Raw genomic sequence first — 22,060 nt, 5'->3', positions numbered from 1 at the left:
CCACTTTTTAAACAATCAGGAATCTTTTTTAACAGAGGTATATTTATGTATTTCTCTAGTGTAGAAAAACTCCCTTTTTCTTCCCCTAAACTGATGGTAAGCATTATGATTTTGAATTCCATTATAGAATAAAATATTCTTAAAAATTCTAAAAGATTGATGTCCTGAAAAAAGCACCATTTGGATGATTAAACTGCTTCAGCCCAATCTGGATATTTTAAAATTGGTATTACATAAAATATTAAAACAGAAGTTGCACAAATCGAAAAATCAGGATGGTCTATCCAAGAAATGTCAAAGCTTTTTAAAGACCTTTTAGAAGTTCTTCTTTATAAAATCATTTTTGCAGATGACATGTTTCTGTTAAAGGTTTTGCTTTTTAGAAAATCGGTGTTTTTCCATAGAAACAAATCATTAGAAAAATTTCAGCCAACCAGCTCCATTTTCCTGTCTCCACTTTCTGGTACAAAGCTGTTTATTCCATTGCCTTGACTAGCTCACAGGACTCTCAATATACACAGATTAATTCAGGATGAATTTTGAAAAAATATTCACTAAAACCATTTCAATTATAGAGAAATGTTCTGGGACCCTGCATTTCTACCAAAAGCATTCCCTGTTGCTCTGTAGATGGACAATTATCTACACAGGATGTAAAATGAGAAATGAAATGATATATATGAGCAGTCAGGTAAAGATTAAAGTAATAGGGCAAGACTGAAAGTCTCCTGGAACCTTCTCCCAGATTTTGGAAATCAGCGAGTGTAGGAACTTAATGAGTCACAACCTGCATCAATTGCATTTAATAGCCTATGTATTTAGTGGTTTAATGATATCAGAGTCGAGTTCCTCTATGACTCTTAGATGAACTTCTTCTGGTCATAATGATTTTTTAAATTGTTACATGTTTTTAAATAGCCTCCAACTGTCCTACACTCGTTTTCATCCTTTTAAGGTGATTTTAAATTGTTTTAATTGTCTTCCACTTTTTGAATGTCCTTTTCCTTTTCAAAGTTAAATGTTACTGTGGTGGAGGGTTTCTCTAAGGAAGTATTTGACATTGTCCTATATGATATGCTAAAACAACTTTCCTCTGAACAATGACAGCCTGGTACAACATCCTGTGAACTGCTCTCTGCATGAGCAGCAGGACAAGGCGATACATCTTACCTCTTCCATAAAGGACTGAGATCTCTTTCCTCAACAGAGAATGGTGGAACCACCCACTTCTCGTACTACTTTCAGTGACATTTTCTCAAAAGATGTGTGTTTTGGCAGACCTATGTTTCTGCATTTTGTCTGTCTTAGTTGTTTTATATTTTAGGCATCTGAAATCTTCACGTAAATGCTGATGCTGAGCATCTTCATATGGAGGAGATAATGGTACTCAGACTGAACACAGGATTGAACTTTCCACTACTTCATTTTGAGAAGCTGTGAGGTAGTGAAGGGTACGAAAAAGAATTCTGTCCTATATAAATTTTTGTTGGACTCAAAGCATGTCTGAACACTTACAGGTTGAATAAAAAGCTGCCAGACAAGTTATGAGTAGAAAGTTATTCGAGAAAGAAGAGGAAGATGACAGTGTTTTTTGTCTAATCATGAACTTACCAGGCCACCAAAAGCTGAGAGCCAGGGAGCTGACAAGTTTTATTGTCCGGATTCACAATCATGGGGTTCAGAATGAGTAGAGCATTCACTGTCACAACAGGCCTGGCTCTGAGGGACAGAAATAGGGTTYACTACATATAGCAGGATCACATTAGTAGGTAAATTGCAGCAGAGAAAACATACAAATGAGATGGCTGCAGAGAAGCTGGAAATGTGGGATTACTTGGGAGAAAACACTTTAAGTGCTGCTCCTACCCAAAAGGATATTTTTTGTCAGAAATTATGATCACTCCTACTATGATATTTTGGAAGTTCTTCACAGAAGTCACAGGGTAAGAGCAGACAGTATCAGCAAAGCAGTATCCTGCACTTCTAGTATGTATGTTCTGGGCTCAGGCACATCAGACACATCCCATTACACTGGGTTTTCACAAAGCACCAGAACCTGCCTTTTGGGAATTACAGCAGTTCTTTAGCAATTATTTTACAAACTGTTGTTTTCTCCATGAACAATGACATTTTCAGATTTGCCACCTCCGTTCAAGATTCTTCAAAAAGTGAACTTAATTTGTTTAAAATAGATTTTGGTCTGGAATATCTTGAACCAGCAATAGGGTAAAACCCTATCTGACCACTCTTGAGCCAACTGACTTTGTAAACTAGGAGCAATCATCATGTAAAATGTCACTGGGTATGTGAATATATGGTTGTAGTGATGTCAAACATCCCTACTAATAACAACATGTTATTAAGTAATGAGCTATAATTGAGAGCAGTTTAAAAGAGAAAGGAAAACAAGAAAGGGTCTAAATTTTGTTTTCTAAGAGAGTGATACTATTTTACAGCATCTTACATAATTCTGCCAAAAATGGCTTATCACAAAGTTATTTGCCCTATAATATTTGATCTGGTATGATTATTTTTATATATCACTTCAAAAAGACTCAAAAAATAAAATAACTTCCTTCATTGTTGTTCAACAAGGAAAACATTTTTTTCTAGCAAATTTCAGTTAATAGAACTGTTTCTCCAGGATGACATGTTGCACATTCGATATACTTTGGCCAGCAAAGGAAGGGTTGAGGGCCTCTCACTATTCATTTATTGAAATTAAATAAAGCACATCTTTTATTGCTATCTAAAATACACAGGAACTAGCTCTTCAATGTTTCACATCATGTGCAGTCATTTATGTCACTGCAAAGTGATGCATTGCAAAGTATTTGCATGCTTCTTACATAGAGCAGTAGGAAAATCAAGTCTAATTCTTATACTTTGACAAATATTCAGTTGGGAAGTAGAATATGCCTTCTTTCAGACAGGTACTGCTGGGAATACAGACAATAAGAAGATAGCAATCAGAAAATATGACTACATTGCTGCAGCAATGGTGAGTATTTAGTTGAATACTTACACATCAAGAATTGTCTGCATGGCTGGACTAACAGAACAGCAGCAGCAAATTTTAGTTTATGCATGTTAGTTATAATTTATATYGCTAATCAAACTGTGCATTTGGTGAAAACTGTAGTAGTCAGCAACAACTATGGAGATTTACCTAACAGGATCTCATATATCTTTTCCAAACTGTCTTTGCAGTCTTTGTTTCTAATAGTTCCCATCCCAGTGTACCTGCCCTCCAAAAAACTGTCACTTGAAAATCTAAAATTCTTACTAGGACCATTCCCTCTGGAAAGAAATGAATTTTCAATGTTGTGCTTTTTGAATTTTTCTCTTATGTGCCATAGTGAGATCTTTTTAATTATATAGGACTGGGAGGCTTGCTTTATAGGTACAAAAGATGCTTTTTTCCTTTCTTGTCTAATTTAAAATGTGCTGAGAGTCACACTATCCAAAAACGTTTCTTGAACTAAGAATAAACAAGGAAAGTTTAATTAAAAATGGAAAGTTCTGAGCACGTGGAAAAACAAGCTAACAAAGCAACAGCATTTGTTGTATAAATATGCTTAATTATCATTCATAATTATCATCTTTTACACATTCCACCAGTGTAATACAAAAATGTGGAATTAGTTTTCTTTGCAGATGTTCCACTGAAGCTGTAAAATACAAATTCCATTATATTACCACATACCTGTAAACAACAGCTTTTCCAGCTCCAAATGCACCTACGATTAAATCTGGAAAAACAAAATAGCTTCAGAAAAACTGTAAGTATCCTCTTGCAAACATTTTTCCAGTTTAAATTACATCATACTCAAAATAGAGCAACATAAAACAAATGTGATAATCCATACTTTCCAAGTGATTATTTAATAGTGTATCTGAAAGAAAATACTTCACATTGTCAGAGACTGGCTCACAGATGTCTTGGTTATATCTAGTCAGTGCTAATCTATTTAACACAGAGTCACCCATGCCACAATCTCGCTTCTCTCCAGCTTGGATTTGAAGGAAACAAGCATGTCATTAACCTCCATGTATTTTGTTCCACACCATTATCTGCCCATTGCAAAAACTGATGCAATCCTGCTTTGTAGGCACTCTCATGCAGCTCACATTGCAAGTTGATGGGGTTCCTGCTTGACAATATAAATCCAGCTTCATATTTTAAGTCATTTTTTCACTAATTTAAGCATTACCTCTGTCTGTATATAAATACAATGTATAGCTCTAAAGATGGTAATTTAATAGTTTCTAACATCAGCTTTGTAGTAGGATGTGTTGCGGTTTATAAATGGTATCAATCTAAGGGCATATTCTTCCCCACAAGTCAACATCTGGAACAAACAGGGTCATCAATATGAGCACTATCCTGGGACTTGGGCACATCTTTGTTATTTGTTGGACTCCACAGGCCCCATTTTTTTCTTTTTGTCTGTAGTCCCCACACAGGACTCCCTGGAAAGATCTAAAACAGCTTACTGGGCCACTCAGGCCTGCTGGAGACAGGCAGTGGGAAAAAAGGATCAGCTTTTCTTCTGCCTTCTTTCCGAGAAAGGGAAATGTCTTATTTGTTCTTGTTTGATACTCCTAACGAAAGGTCCAGCTGGGCACCCCTTCCTCTCCACTGTTCTTATCATATGGTTTGGTTTATAAATGAGGAATTCAGTAGACTGAGCCTGAAAACAGACATTACAGTGACACAGATCAGCAAGTCAAATTGATCTAAATGAGTTCATTAAACCAGAACTCAGGGTTTTAAACAAATCCTTATTTGGTGCTTCCATAGTTATAGCAATGGTTTGCTTAAGAGGTACTGAAGTCATCAGCATAATGTTTTAGTGGTAACTAGCTTGGTGGACTTGGGCCAGGTCTGGTAGTATGTTTTCCAGTGTTCTGTCTGCCTTCCAGATGGTTAGGATTTAAAAAGTTTGAGTAAGCATGTTTAAATTTTTGATGCTCCACATGAGTAACAGCCTGTCCTACAATGAATTCCATTGAATAATGCCCTAGGAGAGGGTATGGACAGTTTATGAGTCTGATCCTCTTTTTGTACAACATTCACATTTCTCTACTTCCACTAGCATTACAGAAATAGGCTTCAGGGTCAGGAACAGTTTAAATGGCAGAAGAAAATGACTGTTGTTTCTATCTCCTTTTTGGGACATTTTTAAGTCGTTTTCATTAATGGCTTTTGTAGACAAATTACACACAGTACCAAAACCCACAGATATTTTCCTCTTGAAATAAGCAAGGGTGGTGAGACAAAATCCTCACCATAAAGGCTATGTAATGCACATGACAAAACTTTCCCTGGCAGCTCCCAGATAGCAGCACGCACTATAACCCCAAAAGATATAATATTCTCTTTCTCAAAAAGAAAATGGAAAGAGAAGCATTGTGTTATAAACACACAATGAAAGACAAGATGGAAGGATTTCCACTAGATCTGTTCTTCCTGGCTGGATGTTCATTATGAGCTCTACAACAGACCAGTTTAGGATATGTTCTGTTTCATACTGGGACTAGATAACCTGAAAGGATTCAGTACTGGGCTAGGTTATGGCTGACACAAAACAGGCATATATCCAGGACTTAATCCAGACCCTGATTTGTGATGATTTCATAACCCAATCTTTCACTAAAATTAAATCACTAACCCCTCATGAGCACAAGGGAGCTTGATAATATGTAGCCTGTTTGAATTTGAAGCTAAAGACTCTGTGAGATAGTTAGTGTCTATAGTGTAAACGAACCCTTAATTTGAATACCTAGAGCTCTGTGGAGTCACGTTCCCACTATTTTGGCAGCCCCACTCTAATATTCAAGGGGAGAGACTGCTGTACTTCCGTTTAAGGGTTAAATGATGGCTTCTTTGGGACAGAATCCAGCCTGTTTGAAAACAGAGGGCAATGGGTCTAGGGGAGCAATGACAAACTCTAGCCACAGAAACACTTTTTGCATGAGCAGTCTTTCTTTCTGCACTGTCACCTCAGCCAGGCTTGGAGCCACAGTAAAAAGGCTGAGGACATTCAATCAGGACAACATCACACAGGCGTACGTGAGCATATGAGCACATACTGGCAGTGGGAACTGCTTTCACACTGCTCTGGTCTTGATCCATGACATGTCCTTTATTCTCTGCTCTAGACTATGCTTACTCTTGAGCTAAAGAGCTTGTGAAATTATTAAGTAGAAAAAGAAGGCTCAACAATGAATATGCAAACAATAAAACATACTTATATACAGTGGTGATACGTAAACTCTAAAATAAGGACCAGTGCATTAAATGTTCAGAGAGAATATTCACTGGAAGATCCATTAGGGTTATGCTCTGCTTTTACTTGTTCTGCTACAGAACAGTAATATTGTGCTTTCTTTCATTGTCCTGTGGGGTCCAAATCCTGTACTGTCACTAGAAAAAAATCTATTTTTGACATAGATGGATATCCATGATATCTGAATTTGCATCAAATCAGAGACATCTATAAGCAGAAGTTTTGAATTTACTGTGTGTTCTGCAGAGGAAAAGCTATTAATCATTTCCATGAAAAAATGCATGAGATGTCTAAATTATCTGGTTTGGCAACTTTTCCTTTCCTTGAAATAGGGAGAAGTTGTCTTTACTCACTGCTTGTTTTTGCTAAACATGCAATATCACTAATGCAAAGGTCACTAGCTGAAAAATAACAGTTTGACAAGGAACTTGGAATTCCATAGCAAAAAAGCCAGCTCAACTAACTATCCGTAACCCTTCCAAACAGAGCCTGAAGAAAATCATTTGCATACAAGAACCTCTGACTGCACAATTGCATTTGTCAGGGTTTACTTTCAAGTTTTGATTAAAAATATGTATATATAAAGGCAGAGAGAAAAAGAGAGAAGTTTCTAAATCACAGATCTTCTTCACTTCTTATTCACTTCATTTCACACATGTTTTCAGGAGGATGAGGGACCTCCTCTTCCCATATTAGAGCAAACGACCACTCTGCTAGGCTATCTCACAGAGATCATCCTCTGCCAGCTGCTATCCTTCAGAGAAGCACAGGGCTGCAAAAAGGGCCAGTGGCAGCAGGGTGGCAGTAGCAGGTTGGTTCTGTCTCATTGCTGTCATAGAAAAAGTGAACTGTGGGGCTCACAACAACACTGTGCAATAACTAAGGAAACAGGCATGAAACAACTCTGAAGGAATTTTCAACTTTCACCTCTACACAGCTTGAGGGTTGTGTGCATGGAAAAACTTCTCGTGGACATTACTAAAATCCCAGCTGGTGGAGTTCACAGAGCTTAATCATGAGACAAGTGTCTTTGGTATGTGTGGAGTCAAGGGGTACTGTGCAAGTGAAACAATCTACTTATTTCCCTGAACAATCTTTATTTTGCTCCAAAGGAAAGCCTTGTTTTTCTTGCAGATAAAGATGCTACCTGGTGAAGAAAATCCATCTTTTGAGATAAAAACATAAGTAGTTAAGGAAAGAGCAGTAATGGATGGCACTGAAAGGCACATTGGGCTTTGTAAGCTTGTCTCTCTACCTGTCCCTTCTTCCCTGTGGCTGTGGCAGACCTGAAAGGCTGTGTGCTAAAGGACAAAAACTTACTATGATGCTGAAGGCCTGAGTTTCCAACCAGCTGGAGGAAGTAGGTAGATGAACAAAGTTCTAGAAGAAGTCAGGACAACTGGGGTCACTCAGGCCTATCTCCAGTCTCACCAAGAGACACTCATTTATTAATCCGAGCTACAAATTATTTCAATCTCCCAATGGAGAACTACGTACTTGGCACAAACTTCACTTGCAAGAAATTCAAAACATGAAACAATAGACATCTGAGTCATCTTCACCACCACACCTCTATCTATCAGGATACAGGCATGAAAATGTTCGCGTTAGGGGCTCAGAATGATTCGCCGACAGTTTTAAACACCGCTTTATGCTATCAGTAAGTTTAGTGGCATAGTATAAATAGTWACTGGAAAACAATTAGAGTCCTATCTGAGTACAGGTGCTCATGGAAACTTCATAAAGGAGAGAATGAGAAAATTGAATAACTGGAAACCCTGTTAAAAATCTTTGTGGGCCTCTTTCCTTGCTTCCCTCAGCTGATCTGGTGCCAAGAAGGTCCATGATTAGGTTTCTCTTTCTGTCTTCTGCTGATTTCACAGAGCCCTAAATTCCCAAATCCCAGCTGGAAAGGTCTGGTCTGGAACAAAAGTTCCCTTAAGGGGCCATTACTACAGCCTTGACCATAATGAAAAGAATACAGGATTATCCCGTTCGGCCAACATCATTCAAAAATTTTAGTTGATATCTACAGACAAACACCATGATTACTTTTTTCTAAACCTACCATTCACAACAGCCTTGATTCTTCTCCATTTTTCAACAATTCTGGCAGCAAGTCTGTTAATACAACTAAGGCTAATTCATTTCAACACTCTCCTTTTGTCTGAATGAGCCCCTTTTCCAACACAATGTTGCTATTCACTCTATTTTACTACAAACAAATCCAGAGGGGGCAGTTAATGTTCTATCACTTCAGTGAATCCCTATTTATTGGGATTAACTGCTTTATTCTTATACTCCACAGGGTATAATACTGTGAATTSTATTAAATATCTCAAAGAATTTTAGAAAAGCATATCTGTAAATTAAATAGATAACACTAATTTGCCATAAAATGAACATATTTGCAGGAGATTCTTGGCTTGTCACTTCATTTTTCATTGACTATTCATGCTAAAACATACTGAACTGGTAGAAACACTTCAGCTTTGCCGCATTTGCTAGCAAAATCTTCACCCTTGTTTTGGCTCCCACACTCAACAGTTTGCATCAGAGATTGATTTGATCTTTTTTGTCTTCCACAAATCCCTTGGACCAACTTCATAATTTAATCATCATTAGATTACAGTTCTGTGATACTGTTGGCACACTGTCTACTGCTCTCCAAAAAATTATGAATGCTTAAGAACACTTGCGTCTCAGAAAGAAACGTAAGGGTTTTCTTCCTGCTGTTTGAGTTAACGTACTTAGCAGATGGAGCTGTTAAATACTCCTATTTTAATAAGATTAGACTGGATTACTGAAGTTCAGAGGACTTGTCACAATCGTTTCCTTTTTAAAATGTATCTAGAGCCATTTGTTTATATTAACTATGTGTTACTCTTAAGATAATAACTGAGCCCAGAATAAGGAGACCCAAAGATGTTTTTATCCATTTCCCTGCACTGACAAAGGCTTGACTAAAAGAATAACCAAAAGAATAGGCCWACAGAGCTAGGTCCATTAAAACTGGGATACATTTAAGATGAACTTTCAGCAGCACAGACCCCAGGGTGATTCTCTAAGTTAATAGGGAAGACTTACACAAGTGTCTAAGCAGGCAAGAAACAGAAACAATACTGCATTATTTATTTGAGCAATTAACTAACTAACTAATCAACTGCCTTTGAATAGTAAATTCAACCACAGCATTGCTCAGAATGTTGTTGTATGTTGCTAAAAGAAACTGGTTAAATAATTCTGGCTGACAAATGTATTTGAAGAAACCAGTCTGCCAAAGGATATGCCACAAGAAGAAAGCAAACTTAATGAGCTGAATAAGTTATTCATTATAAACTATTTGCTCAGCTATAATCAGCCATCAAGTGACTGAACATATGGTGAAATGTGGGGGTGGAAATGGTACAGCCTCCAAATGCCTGAGCCCCACATGGATAGATGAACCAGCTGGAAGTACAGCACCATCACCTACATAATCACAGATCCCAAGCACTCAGTGGGGACCAGCCTTGAACAGATGCCTAGAAGCGAAAAAAAAAGAATCTTTCCTATCAAACACATTTATGGTTTTCTTTTGTTACTGTCAAAATTGAATTACATTATTAAAAAAGGATAAATAAAATCATAAATAAAATAAACTACATTTCAAAATGCAAACCTAAGATGAGACCTTATTCCCTGCTCCCGTCAAGGTCTCTTGACAACACAAACAAGAGTCAGTCAGGTTGGAGAAAAGAGATCCTAAAGCCCCAGATTTATCCGGAGGGCAGTGGAAGCTGTGCCAAAAACTATCATCAGGCTGCTCATATGTTCCAGCATAGAGGACAGGCAGGGAGATTGAGCTGAGGCAGACACTGCAGAAGCTCCTAGGCAAACCCTGAGAAACTGCAGTTGCACAGACTGCTAGGGCTAGATGGACTCCCAGGGTTATGGGCCTCTGTGGTGCAGCCTCAAGCATAGCAAAGTGCTGCTTTGCCATGTCCTAACCCTAACACCACCACTAGAAAGTGCAGCACACACAATTTCTATGGATTGTCACTGTATTTGCATAGAAAATAATGAAAAAAGCAAAAGTTTCCCTCTTTTTCATCCTCATTCACCCCATTCACTAAAAAATGTTTTTTTAACATTGCTGTCAATCCAGAGTAACTGCAACTAAGTCAATATTTACTTGATATACGGCACCATAAGCGAGGTTTTCTAATATTCCCTCCTAGAACACAATTTGCCGAAAAGAAGTGAAATTAAGATCTTTCAGTCAAAAAATATGCCTCCTGAATGTATGTTGTGGTCTCTTATTCTAGAAGTACAGCATTAAGCCTCATACCACTTTCTCTGTATGTTTTTGACTTATTTACTTTTTCAGGTTTGTTTCATAAGATGCAAGAGCACAAGGTGGGAAAAGAATAAAGGCATCTCAGTCACCAAAGAAAATCTGCACAAATAAATTAATAGAAAAATAGAGAGAAAAATAGAATAGCTATCATTAATTACTATAACAGCTGAGCAATGTACAGCTCATGAAAGGTGCCCTCTGCCGCTTGGCATCTGTCCAGCAAACACCCTCCTGAATGCAGACTAGAAATGAGTCACCTGTTGAATGATGTTATGGTTATGTCACTACTACTAAAGTAAATAATGCCAGGTAACATGCCTGTGCGCCAGATCTGCGCTGTCTATGCTGGTATCACTAGAATGACGCTCGCACAGCTGGCTATTGCCAAAACGCAGTCTCCGAAAAATAGTCAGGAGTTAGCATTAAACAGGCACCCTTTCCTAAAGGCAGTATGCATGTTGCCACCTTGTTTGGGCAAGAAAGTGAGTTTAAATAGTGGACAGTTCTGTGACAGTTCAGAATCAGAGAACAGTCACAGGCATATTTAATTTACTGTTTTAAATAGAGCTTAAAGGGATTAACTGGTCTTGTCTTTCAAATCCTAGGTGCATATTGGAGAGATCTTGGATATCTCAGACAATATGGTACAAAGCCTGTCAATGTTGTGCTTAAACTGGGAGAGCTGCACATTCCGTTTATCTTCCTGAATAATCACACTGAGAAGCAAGAGTAGGACTTGCTGCATTAGATCTATCTGACAGACATGCTTATCTGCCTTCCTCTTACTGCCTCCATCTCACTGGTATAATCTGACTATAAAGTTTGGTCAGCTTCTGCCTTACTCTTGCATGACCAGTAAGCAAGGACTAACCCTATCTCTTTGTTGCCGCCACCACCACTGTCCGGCATTGCGGTTCTTCTGCTAAGTGAGGCACAGCACTTTATTGGGGCTGGAGATGAAAAGAAGAGAGGTTGCACATCTCTAGTGACATGGCTGTCAGGATGACCAGCGTACCATTCTGCCTCTGGTGCTTTCCAGTGTTGAGAGTTTCTCATTGCTTTCAAAGCGATAGAGCCTGCAAAGCACAGAGTAGTGTATTATCACTCAGATCCGTGTTGATAAAGGAGTAGTTCTTGGCCCATGTTATCTGGAGTGTCTGGGAATACCACAGAACTTACAGAAGTGCTTCCCTGGAAATCTGTGGAGATGTATACCAGTGGTTGTGCTTAACAATAAAACATCTTCCTTGTTGAAAAATTAGACAAATCCCTGTATTTTCACAATGCTGAGAGTAGAGGTCTGTTACTGTTACATAGATAACATCTAGGTCAGGGCAGCTGAGAACAGATGGTCATTACACTAATAGGATTGCTAATGAGCAAGAAAAGCAGCTCTATCTGTATGCTGAAACTACTAGAGAAAGTTTGACTTTTAGATACATTGACTAAATGGCCACTTAGCCGTCTGTATCCTGTGCTTTGTGCAGTGAAAAGCTGCATGAGTGAACTAAATAGAGCCAGAGTATGGGCTTGAGAACTGTGTTGTTACTGTCCAGATTATTACACTGTTAGCACAGACTCTGATCTGAATTTCATCTGTGCAAATTAGTACTCTACCAGGAGGGTTTCACTGGGTCATGGTGAGCTATGCTGTGCTACATGGCCCCAAGGCCAGACCACAGTTCCTGGTTTACCTTATTTTCTTGTAAAAGCATAATCACTGATACTGATGAAAAAGATTTGGCACTATTATTTTGTCAGGTACAACTTTCAGTTCTCTCTTCTGTAAGGAAGATTCAGGTTTTTTGATGAGGTGGAAACATGGTTCAATGGTAAAGTATCTATGAAAGGCAATGCTTTAGCCAGACACAAATGACACTTTAAACACTACCACCAGTTGCTTGCTATTTAAAAATGCATGCTCCACTGCAGCATGATTGGAATGCCATTTGCCTCTGCATAAGGAACAAATAAGTAAATTAGGATTCCTTCCACAGGATTCCTAGGACATTCAGCTGAGGGAGGGAATATGTCAGAGATCTGTAAAGTAAAAGGGGACTGGAGAAGGAGTATTAGGAACCATTGTTTAACGTCCTTTCAGTGTAAGAAGGAGGGCACATTCAAAGAAACCACATAAAGTGAAAAGATCAAGACTTGAACAAAATGCAGTGAAAAGAGTTCCTTCTTCACAAAACATGTAGTTAGGTCCATGAAGCCCTTTGCCACAGATTTTTGTGGGTGCTAGAATTTTAGGTGGGTTCAAAAACTGATTGGCCAAATTAATGGAAGAAAAGTCTACCAAGATATATTAAATTTTAAATGCCACCCGTACTCAGGGACAACTTGCTCTTCCAGAGGGTTAGAGACAGGTGAATACTCTGGGAATTACCACACCTGTACTTTTCTCTGGATGTCCATCAGCTGTGGTTGGAGACAGGTTATGGTGCTAGATAGATTTTCGATCTTATCAGTATGGTTGTATTATGTTCTTCCCTGCCCACTCCACCATGCTGCAGTTAAATGCATCCCTGATAATTTTTTCTGATGTATTAGTTATACAGCTTCCCTCACTCAGCTCTTTTTACCCAGGAGGGACAAGGAGGTCTTTCTATGCCTTATCTAGGAATAAGACCAGGAAGCAGGAGCTGGCCTTTTTCCCTCTACTGGCCAGGAGTTGCAGGCAGAGGGGGAAGGAAAAGCCACTCTACCCCCAGGAAAGCTGGGGGGTTTTCAACAGCACTGAGTGTTTGGCAGCCTTTGCCTGCTCCCTATTTCCCTCTCTGTTCCTGAGCTTATACTGGCATTGGATGAAGAGAGAAAGATATCACTTCCTGTATCAAATGAGATGGGCTGTTCTTCTCCAGGAGACAATTAGGTGAATTCCAGCCTGACTTGAACCTCTAAGCAAGACAGGCTTTAACCCTTCTCCCACAGGAGAAAAATTTGACTGTGGCTCAATCTCACTTTTTAGGAACTTAATTTCCTAACTTGTAACTCAGTCACTTGCTGCACTAAGAGCACTGGTTCCTGGGCTCAGCAAAGACAGATTATGGCAAAGTGTGTTTACACCTACAGCCAGTCATTACAGATGGCATTTTTTTCTCAGTCTCCAGGAAACTGAAATTCTGAGAGTGATTAGTCAACATAATTTTTTTTCTGTTTATAAAAGGGTTTAAAACCAACAAATTTAATAATAAATTTTCTTAAATTTATATTTACTTCTTAAAATTTTGTAATTTTCATAATACACATGTGAAAAAGCTTAACTGAAAAATGTTGAGATTTTTTTCCTAATCTTGCACAACCCTCCCTGAACCACAGTCATGACCAGCCGTTTGGGAAGCAATGAATTACAGAGAGTAGTTTCCTAGACCTTCTAATCAGCAAATACCTCCCAGCTAACATCTAAAATAAAACTTCCTTCCTGTTCCTTCCTAGTTCTACCCCTCCTTTCCCCTTTGTACAAGGGCTGTCCTTTAGGATTTCTGTMAGGAGGTGGAGAAGAAAAGCTTTTTGACACAAGAAGGATTACTTGACTGCCTCATGTGTTTGCCCTGGACATTTCCCTGTATTCTTTCCCTTCTTTCCTTCTTTTTCCCATAGGAAGGTATTCCATTGTTGTGCTAACATTGTGCCAAGGTTGCACTATTTTTACAACTTTATTTTGGTGCCTCAAATCTTTGTGGAGTAACGAAGAGGTGGCTGATTAAGACTTTTTGTTCTGCCATTTTCTGACAGGCTCTAGAGAATGTGAGATGCTAGTGACTAGAGACACTAGTGCTCTAGACTGCTCTTCCAGGTATTCAACCGAGGGACTGAGAAAAAAACTCATTACGATAAATGCAGTTACTGCTTTAAAATAATTAAGACCAAATCAACCCCCTTTCAGCACACAGTAAGCTGATATCACAGTGCAAAATTCTTAAATTAGGATGCAAAATGGAGCCAAGAATGACAAGCAGGATAAATACAGTAAATCTCTCAATTGAACTGACTACAGCAGTCAGTGCACATATAGAGACACCCAGGTCTGTCACTCAAAATCTTCATTAATAAGTTTAAAAGATATTCCATAAAAAGTATTTTAATATATTAATTAGACTTTTATTCTTCATCTTTACCAATCTGGCTCAAAGACAACCTGAAAGGATCTCTCCTTTGCCTCTTTCTATCTTTCAATCTTGGAAATGTCAGGAATGTAATATCCTGTTTTCTTTGGTTTTGCTGGGGGGCCTCAGAGGTACTTTAGAGAATGTTTAAAACTTTATTAAAGAGCTCCTTTGTCAAAAAGAACCTCATTAGTCATGGACAATGAGAGACTATTAATAGCACCATCAACAAAATGCAAACAAAAGGTCAAAACAGTGTCTGAAAGTCCTTTCTTTTCTCAAATGCTAAAGATGCTCTCACTTCAATCTTGTGACTACCTCACTTAACTTCTGCRCAGTCAGCTTTTCTGTTTGGCATGACCTTAACTTCTACTGCAAACACACCTCCCCAGAAACTCTCTTACTATTTTTTTAAAGAAGAAACCTCTTTCAAGCTTTTACAGTCCAACACAAAGACAAAAGGGATCCCACTTCTTGTTCCTTTGAAAATGACTACTTTCACTTCTGAAACAAGAAGTGAAGACTGAAACGTTCAAGAACAACTAGCCTCAAAAGAAAACAAGCTAACAAAAGCGATTTCATAGTGAGTTATGAAACACAGACTACTAGGATTCTACTGTGGATCAACCTCTCACAATAAAAAGCCACGATGTTCCATTGCACACTCTTGTTAGGCTTCTGAATTCTGACAAAGAGAAACAGAACAGATTTGCTTCTAGAGCACAGAGAGTTAATACAATCACATTTAAAATATCTTAAACATTCAGACAGGGTATAATGCTAGGAACACTTCTCTTAAACAAACAAACAAACAAAATCTGCAAAACCCTCCTCCACAACAAAACTCACAAGAAATTTTACAAACTTGATAAATTTGAACAGATTTCAGGTACACTAATAAGGAAGAATCAAAGCTAACCTGAAAAGGAAGAGTCCATACAGCAGAATGAAAATAAAAAAACATGGAAAGGTCCGAATGAAATCTCTGACTTTAAGCAATGTCTTTGTATTCTTTGTGTTTTTTTTTGTAAGGAGATCAAAGCGATTAAGAACCTATATATAGCCCAGTGTCTCTTCCAAAACCAAAGTTTTAAGAAAACAACTTAGCAACAAAACAAAGTCAATCCCTTCTTCTATAACACAACATGTTTTTAATTAAGAAAGAATGTCAGGATGAAGGAGACGTTACAAGTTCAATAAGCTGAGAGCATTCAATTTTTGAAAGGGGGGAAAGGGTTAAGCTTTTTATTGCAAACTTCACATGTTTTATGTTAATGAAACTATTTAAGACCTTTCTTGCATTTCTGATCATGTCTTTTCACAGGAAAGGGAGTATTTGTTTTGTCTGATTTTAACTCTTGGGGAAGTAAGCTGCAACTATCCAAAAATATGTCTATTCTTTAAATTGACCTCTGCCTCCCAAAAGGAGAAGCTTAGGCATGATGCATTTTCCAGAGAACTGAAATATGGAATTCTCTTTCTCATGAAAAAATCTTACCTGGGTAATCATTCTTGTCTACATCTGAGTCTCCTCTTAGAGTGAAGCCAAATCCCGAAGGCATGGACTGTGAGGCCCAGGCCCCATTGAGAACCTGGGAAGGGTTAGTATTTAACCCATCACTATATCCGTTGTAAATGAGCACTTTACCTCTTCTGTCTTCTCCTGCAAATGGTGCACCGATAGCAATGTCTGTAGCATAATAAAAGAATAAAAGGAATGGACACAATTAAAATAAAGTAAGAAGTCCCTGCAGGAAAACAGATATAAATGGCTTCTGCTATACATATCCCAGAACTATGACTTTCTGTACTTCTTTAACGTTTCTAGTCTTAAGCCAAATACACAAAAATATTAAGTCTCTTTTATATGTCAAATTTGCATGACAAAGGCTCACAAATATCCAGTCTACACTGGATTCTTCTGCCATATTTCCAGAGAATTTAATGAACTTCAATAAATTGATACTTAATGAATGGCTACTCCTACTTCTAACTATTTAAAAAGGCACAAATTTTCCCTAATTTCCTCTATCACTTAATTAATAAAGAATAGCTGTTAGAAAAAAATACCGTTTTGCTCTTTTTCCAGACAAAAAACATAGAGGAAAAATACTCTCAAACATCCAACACTTTAGTATGCAAACAATGGAATGCAACGTTTTCATCTATATCAAGCAAACATTGTGAAAGGCGAATAGAAGAAATGGGAATTCAACAGGAAGCCTTAGGCATTATACAAATGCACACTGTAATACTTAAAAACATGGTGCCAAGAAGTGCAATTTACAGTGCTCTTTTCAGGGCCTACGTATGGAAGTGGGGAGAATTACGTATTCAGATTGAGATTCAATAGCCATGATAGCAGAGCTAGCCAACAGGAAACGTTAAAGGAGGATATGTATCTACACCTCTAGTTTTTAGGTTCTCATCCAGTTGAAGTGGGCATTTTTACTACACTTGACTTCAGAGTCTGGAATTCTTGCCTTCACTGAGGCACTCAAGCTTTATTGCTGACTTCATCATTCATGAAGTAGGAGACCTTGGCTCTAGATCCTTCTCAGCCTTCTCTATAGCAGTGAAGGTAAAAAGCAAGAATATCTCCTCCCTTCCTTACCAGAATGCTAAAGAACTGGGAGACCAATCTTCCCTACCTGCAGAAGCTGAGGGCACCAGCCATTGTTCAGAGGTGGGAAACGAGAACTCTCCACTGTGAGRTCCAGCTGGGCTCCAGGACAACCCAGGGAGGGAACTCGCAGTAGCTTCAACCTGCTAGGTTCTTTCCACAAGATAGGATACAGATTTTTGTGCACCCTGGACCCAGTACAGTCCTATAGCTCCTCCGATGATTTATGCCAGCATAGGAGTCATAAACTGGCCACTTTGCCCTTGAGTCTAATGGCTAGAGCACTTTGAAAAAGAGCCCTTACGCTAAGTAGGAGCTCCGTCCACTGATTTTTCCTCAGTGAGCAAGGTATCTTTAAGGTTGCTGTGCAAAATAACTCTTCCACAAAAAAACTCTTTAGCATTTTAGATGCAGAGATGCCTGATTTACAGACCTCTAGCATCTTGGAAACAGGAAGTCAAGAAATGCATTCAGAAAAGACTGGGGTGCTACTGGCCATGCCCAGGAGCCTAACTCTAGGTGCTCGAGGCATCCAGGCTACCTCAGACAATTATACAAGTTAGACAGTTTTGCTGGACTGCTTTCTTGACTTAGGCTCCTGAATTCTTCCTAAATTGCAGTTTACTGATATAAATGCTTTGTTGCATGGTGCCATTTGAAAAAAGATCCCATTATGCACCATTCAGCTATTCTTAATTTTAATGTTACACATGGAAAGATTACCATTATATCCATCCTGATTGAGATCTCCAAGATGTGTGATTGCACTGCCAAATCTCCCAAACACTTCAGTGCCAGTCAGAATTTGCGCATCTCGAAATAAGAAAGCACTTTCTTGAAGGTATAGATAAACTTGCCCAACTTCTTTAGGTTTGCTCTCAAATTCTCTTTCCATGAAGAGAGGGGCCCCAACTAAAATATCATCTAAACTGGAACAGTCAAACAAAAGAGAGTGTAATTAAGAAAATGAATGTAATCAATACATAGCTTGTTTATTTGTTAAACAGGAAGTAGAGAATTGATCATAGAATCATAGCACAGTTGAGGCTGGAAGGCATCTCTGGAGACCATCTAGGCTAACCCCGCTGCTCAAAACTACAACAGGCTGCCTAGGACCATGTCCAGTCAGGTTTTGAATATCTCCAAGGAGGGAGACTCCAAAACCACTCTGGGCAATCCCTTCTACTGTTCGATCACCATCACAATGAAAAAGTTTTTTATTATGCTTAAATAGAATTCCTTGTATTTCAAAATGCCAACAAAAGACACTGAAATGCTACATTTTGCAGTTAACAATCCAGGGGTCAGCAATTTAACTCAGAGTTGACTTGTTACTGGAACAAATTCTGTAGATCTATCCTACTAACAGTGCAAATTTTAGTATAAAGTCTAGATCTTTTTAAAAATTATTTATCAGTGTGTGATCAATAGAACAAAAATTGCCACTTTCAGGAGATTTTTTTTGCAGTAGTATCCATGAAACACAGGTACAGCATCAATGAGTAGAGAATTCTTCAACACTAATGCAGATGGAAGATGTGAGAAAAAGAAGCAGCTTCACTGCTGAAAACTATTCCATTGAGTATGAGGTACATGAGTAGCTGCAGGGTGTAAGTAATTTGCTATATTAAGTATTAAAGAGAAAAGACATCAAAAAGTCACAGAAAAATGAGGTTGGGAGAAGAAGTCCTTCTGTCTGTTATGCTACTCCAACAAGAACAGAGACCAATCAAAGAATATTTTGCATTTTGTTCTAACATGGGAGTGTTTTGAAGTATGTTACCAACATTTATTTGGCAGAATAAAAGACCCTTTGTTGGAGAATATAGAATAAAATCAAGGAAGATTGATAGATAGATGTAACAAGAAGAAATAACCTTAACAGTTGATTCTGAGATATGAACCAATATTAGATGAATATCTAAGGGTTGCTCTAAAATCCTTAAAAACTAATAGGAAAATTCCCATTATATTCAGTGGACATTGATCATCCATATTAAGGAACTCTGCTACTGCAAACAACTAGTACTATTTGATCCTAGAATTTTTAATTTGGAAAACATATTCTCTTGTTCTAACATTAAATTTGGTAGAACTTGTAGAAAATGCTCATCTTTCAATTTACCATATTCACAACACGGATGCTTTCACAAAGGCTTTGTCCATTGAGAAAGCAATTAGTAAAAAATACACTACACTGTTTTCCTTAATCTTTACAGAAAAATCTAGAGAAGGTAGAAGTAACTCAGCTAGTATTTTACCACAGATATATGCTAGAGTTCTAACTTACACCACAGAATACAGAATATCTCACTTAAAAGCCTTTAATCACTTTGTAGAACTTTTACATTCTATAAATTATGACAAAATAATTATAGAAATTATATTTTTGTATTAAGTTCTATAGTTTGTTTCCATAAAGGAAACTATAATTCAAAACGTGAGGTCACTTTCGTGCTGTTGTTCTTTTCTTTACAGGTCAGATAGTACCCTATGTCATGGATAACTAAAAAAAAAGAAAGGAAGCAGATGCTGACTTACCAAAGGCGGAGCCTTCCTTCTATACTAAACATCAAAAGTCCTCCTCTCCTAACGGAAGATGTTAGAGACTGGGACAGAATGCTAGCAGAAACTGTTGCCATGAAATATTACCAACAATGCAAACAGATTACAAATGCTCTTTTTTACAAGATATTTTACATTTGTTRTGTACAAAAAGCATTACACATTAGCGCTATCATCAATTATTAGCTTATTACAGCAAAGTCCAGATGTTCCCATTGAGATTGGGACCCTATGGTGTTACGTGTGCTGTATAAACCATGAAGTAAAAGATGAGCCTTGCTCATTGTATAGTCTAAATAGAAAAGGCAGACTATGATGGAATACTTTACAAATAAAAAATCGCAAGACTAAGGGCAGACTTTCAGAGGTTGTAAAGAACCAAAAGATTCAGAGCCAGGAAACTCTCAGTTCATCAATGGAATTGATTCGGAGTGTCTACCTTGGTGATTTATGTGCCTATATCCAAAGAAAAGGTGCAGAATATGTTTTCAGGTGTGGCCTAAAATTCCCTAGGTAGAAGCCTAAGGGGATGAAACATAGGTCCTCCTTACCCTGCCTACCCATCTCTCAGACTGCTGTCACTGATCAGCCCAGAACGCAAGATTCACAAGGTGAGGTGGAAAGCAAACAGTCAGGAGCTGGAGTCTGTCGTCTAGGGATTACGGCATCTCAGCTGAAAGTGCACAGTCCTGGATTACTTTTCTAGGAACATTTATACTTTGTTAAAAAAAAAAAATGACTATGATTGTATAAAACGCATGAATAGTCCAGGAAGCAGGGAGCAGAACCCACTAGTTAACATGGCTCTTTTTCTGATGTGCTGAGGGAAGAGTAGAAGGAAGGCAGCCATCTGTATTACACCAACTTATGCCAGATTGGCTATGAGCAGCAGAGCTACCTGGAACATCCATCCAAGCACTTAGCTTGTCTTCCCTGCAGGCCTTGGCATATCCCACCCCTACCAAAGCCTTGCTCCCTTTGTACTCTTATGCCCCTTCTCTGTCAGTGCTGAGCAATGCAGGTCAGCACAAACTGCTTTGCAAGTCCTCTGCAAGAGAGAATTCTCCTTCATGCACTAAGGCTTTTTATTTTTACTGTCATATTAATGTATCATAGTCAGCGAGGAAGGCTTCTTCTGTTTCTCGGATCCTAATTTACTTTTTCTCAGTTTCTCTCCAAGTGGGTAAAAAGAAAAGGAAAAACTTCTTTACTGTGAGGGTGATAGAGCACTGGAACAGGTTGCCCAGAGAGGTTGCAGAGTGTCCTTCTCTGGAGATCTTCAAGGCCTGCCTGGACACAATCCTGTCTAATGTGCTCTAGGGGATCCTGCTTGAGCAGAGAGGCTGGATTAGATGATCCCCAGAGGTCCCTTCCAACCTCAACCATTCTGTGATTCTGTGAAAGCAAATATTGCTAACACAGACCCTTACTCTTCGCCTTGTGTTACAGTCAGTTTTACTTTCCAGGTCCTAAAGATTCTGTATTTAGACCTGAAGCACTCAAGATGAGTCACTTGTTTGGTTATAAGCATTTATGTGTTTGAAATTACTTATTTTTAATTGTGAAGAAGGATACATCAACCGGCTTTTAACTGGATGAGTTTATGTTTATAAAATTAGGAGTACAGGGCCAAATTCAGATTGACGTGATTCCCTTTAAAAGACAGTAAGAGCAAAGCAAAAGCCCCTAGAGAATAACATTAAACTATAAACTGCAGTTCAGCTTACGGTGGTATTTTGAACTGCTTCATTAGAGTTATTTCATCACTGCACTAAGATGTTACAGTTCACATAGTTCAGTCCATTTACGTTTGTTCCAGCACATAAAGGTAACTAGCTAGTATTGCTTCCCTTCGGATAAAAAAAAAGAAAAAAAAACATTAAAAAGTACAAGTTAACCACCTGCTGGGACTGTATGCATTTCCTGTGTATCCTGCTGAGTAATAAAAACCAAAGTACGGGAAGTGCCAAGAGGTGGAAGTATAACTATGGAGAGCTTTGATATAGGCCAAATAAAAGACTAGTAAACATTTATTCCACTATTTTAATTGAACTGTTTCAGTCTGGATCGAAAATGTTCTCCTTTTTCTCTTTACTAAGAACATAGTCCATAAGTTGATGACAAAGCTTGA

At 38.2% G+C, this 22,060-nt stretch overlaps 1 protein-coding gene across 1 annotated transcript in view; it reads right to left on the bottom strand.

Moving 5' to 3' along the window:
- Positions 1–22,060, bottom strand: part of ITGA8 (integrin subunit alpha 8) — a gene marked incomplete at its 5' end in the record, with an annotated part of 109,725 nt that overhangs the window by 61,600 nt on the left and 26,065 nt on the right. Inside the window, 4 exons of the mRNA XM_085310559.1 lie at positions 1,612–1,719; positions 3,707–3,752; positions 16,240–16,431; positions 18,088–18,293. Of these exons, the coding sequence (XP_085166685.1) occupies positions 1,612–1,719; positions 3,707–3,752; positions 16,240–16,431; positions 18,088–18,293 (552 nt within the window). The remainder of the gene's footprint in view (positions 1–1,611; positions 1,720–3,706; positions 3,753–16,239; positions 16,432–18,087; positions 18,294–22,060) is intronic.

This window comes from Rhea americana, unplaced genomic scaffold (assembly GCF_003343005.1).
Source record: "Rhea americana isolate MKP2758 unplaced genomic scaffold, rheAme1 scaffold_32, whole genome shotgun sequence".
Taxonomy (NCBI): domain Eukaryota; kingdom Metazoa; phylum Chordata; class Aves; order Rheiformes; family Rheidae; genus Rhea; species Rhea americana.
This window is presented reverse-complemented; position numbering and strand designations above follow the sequence as displayed.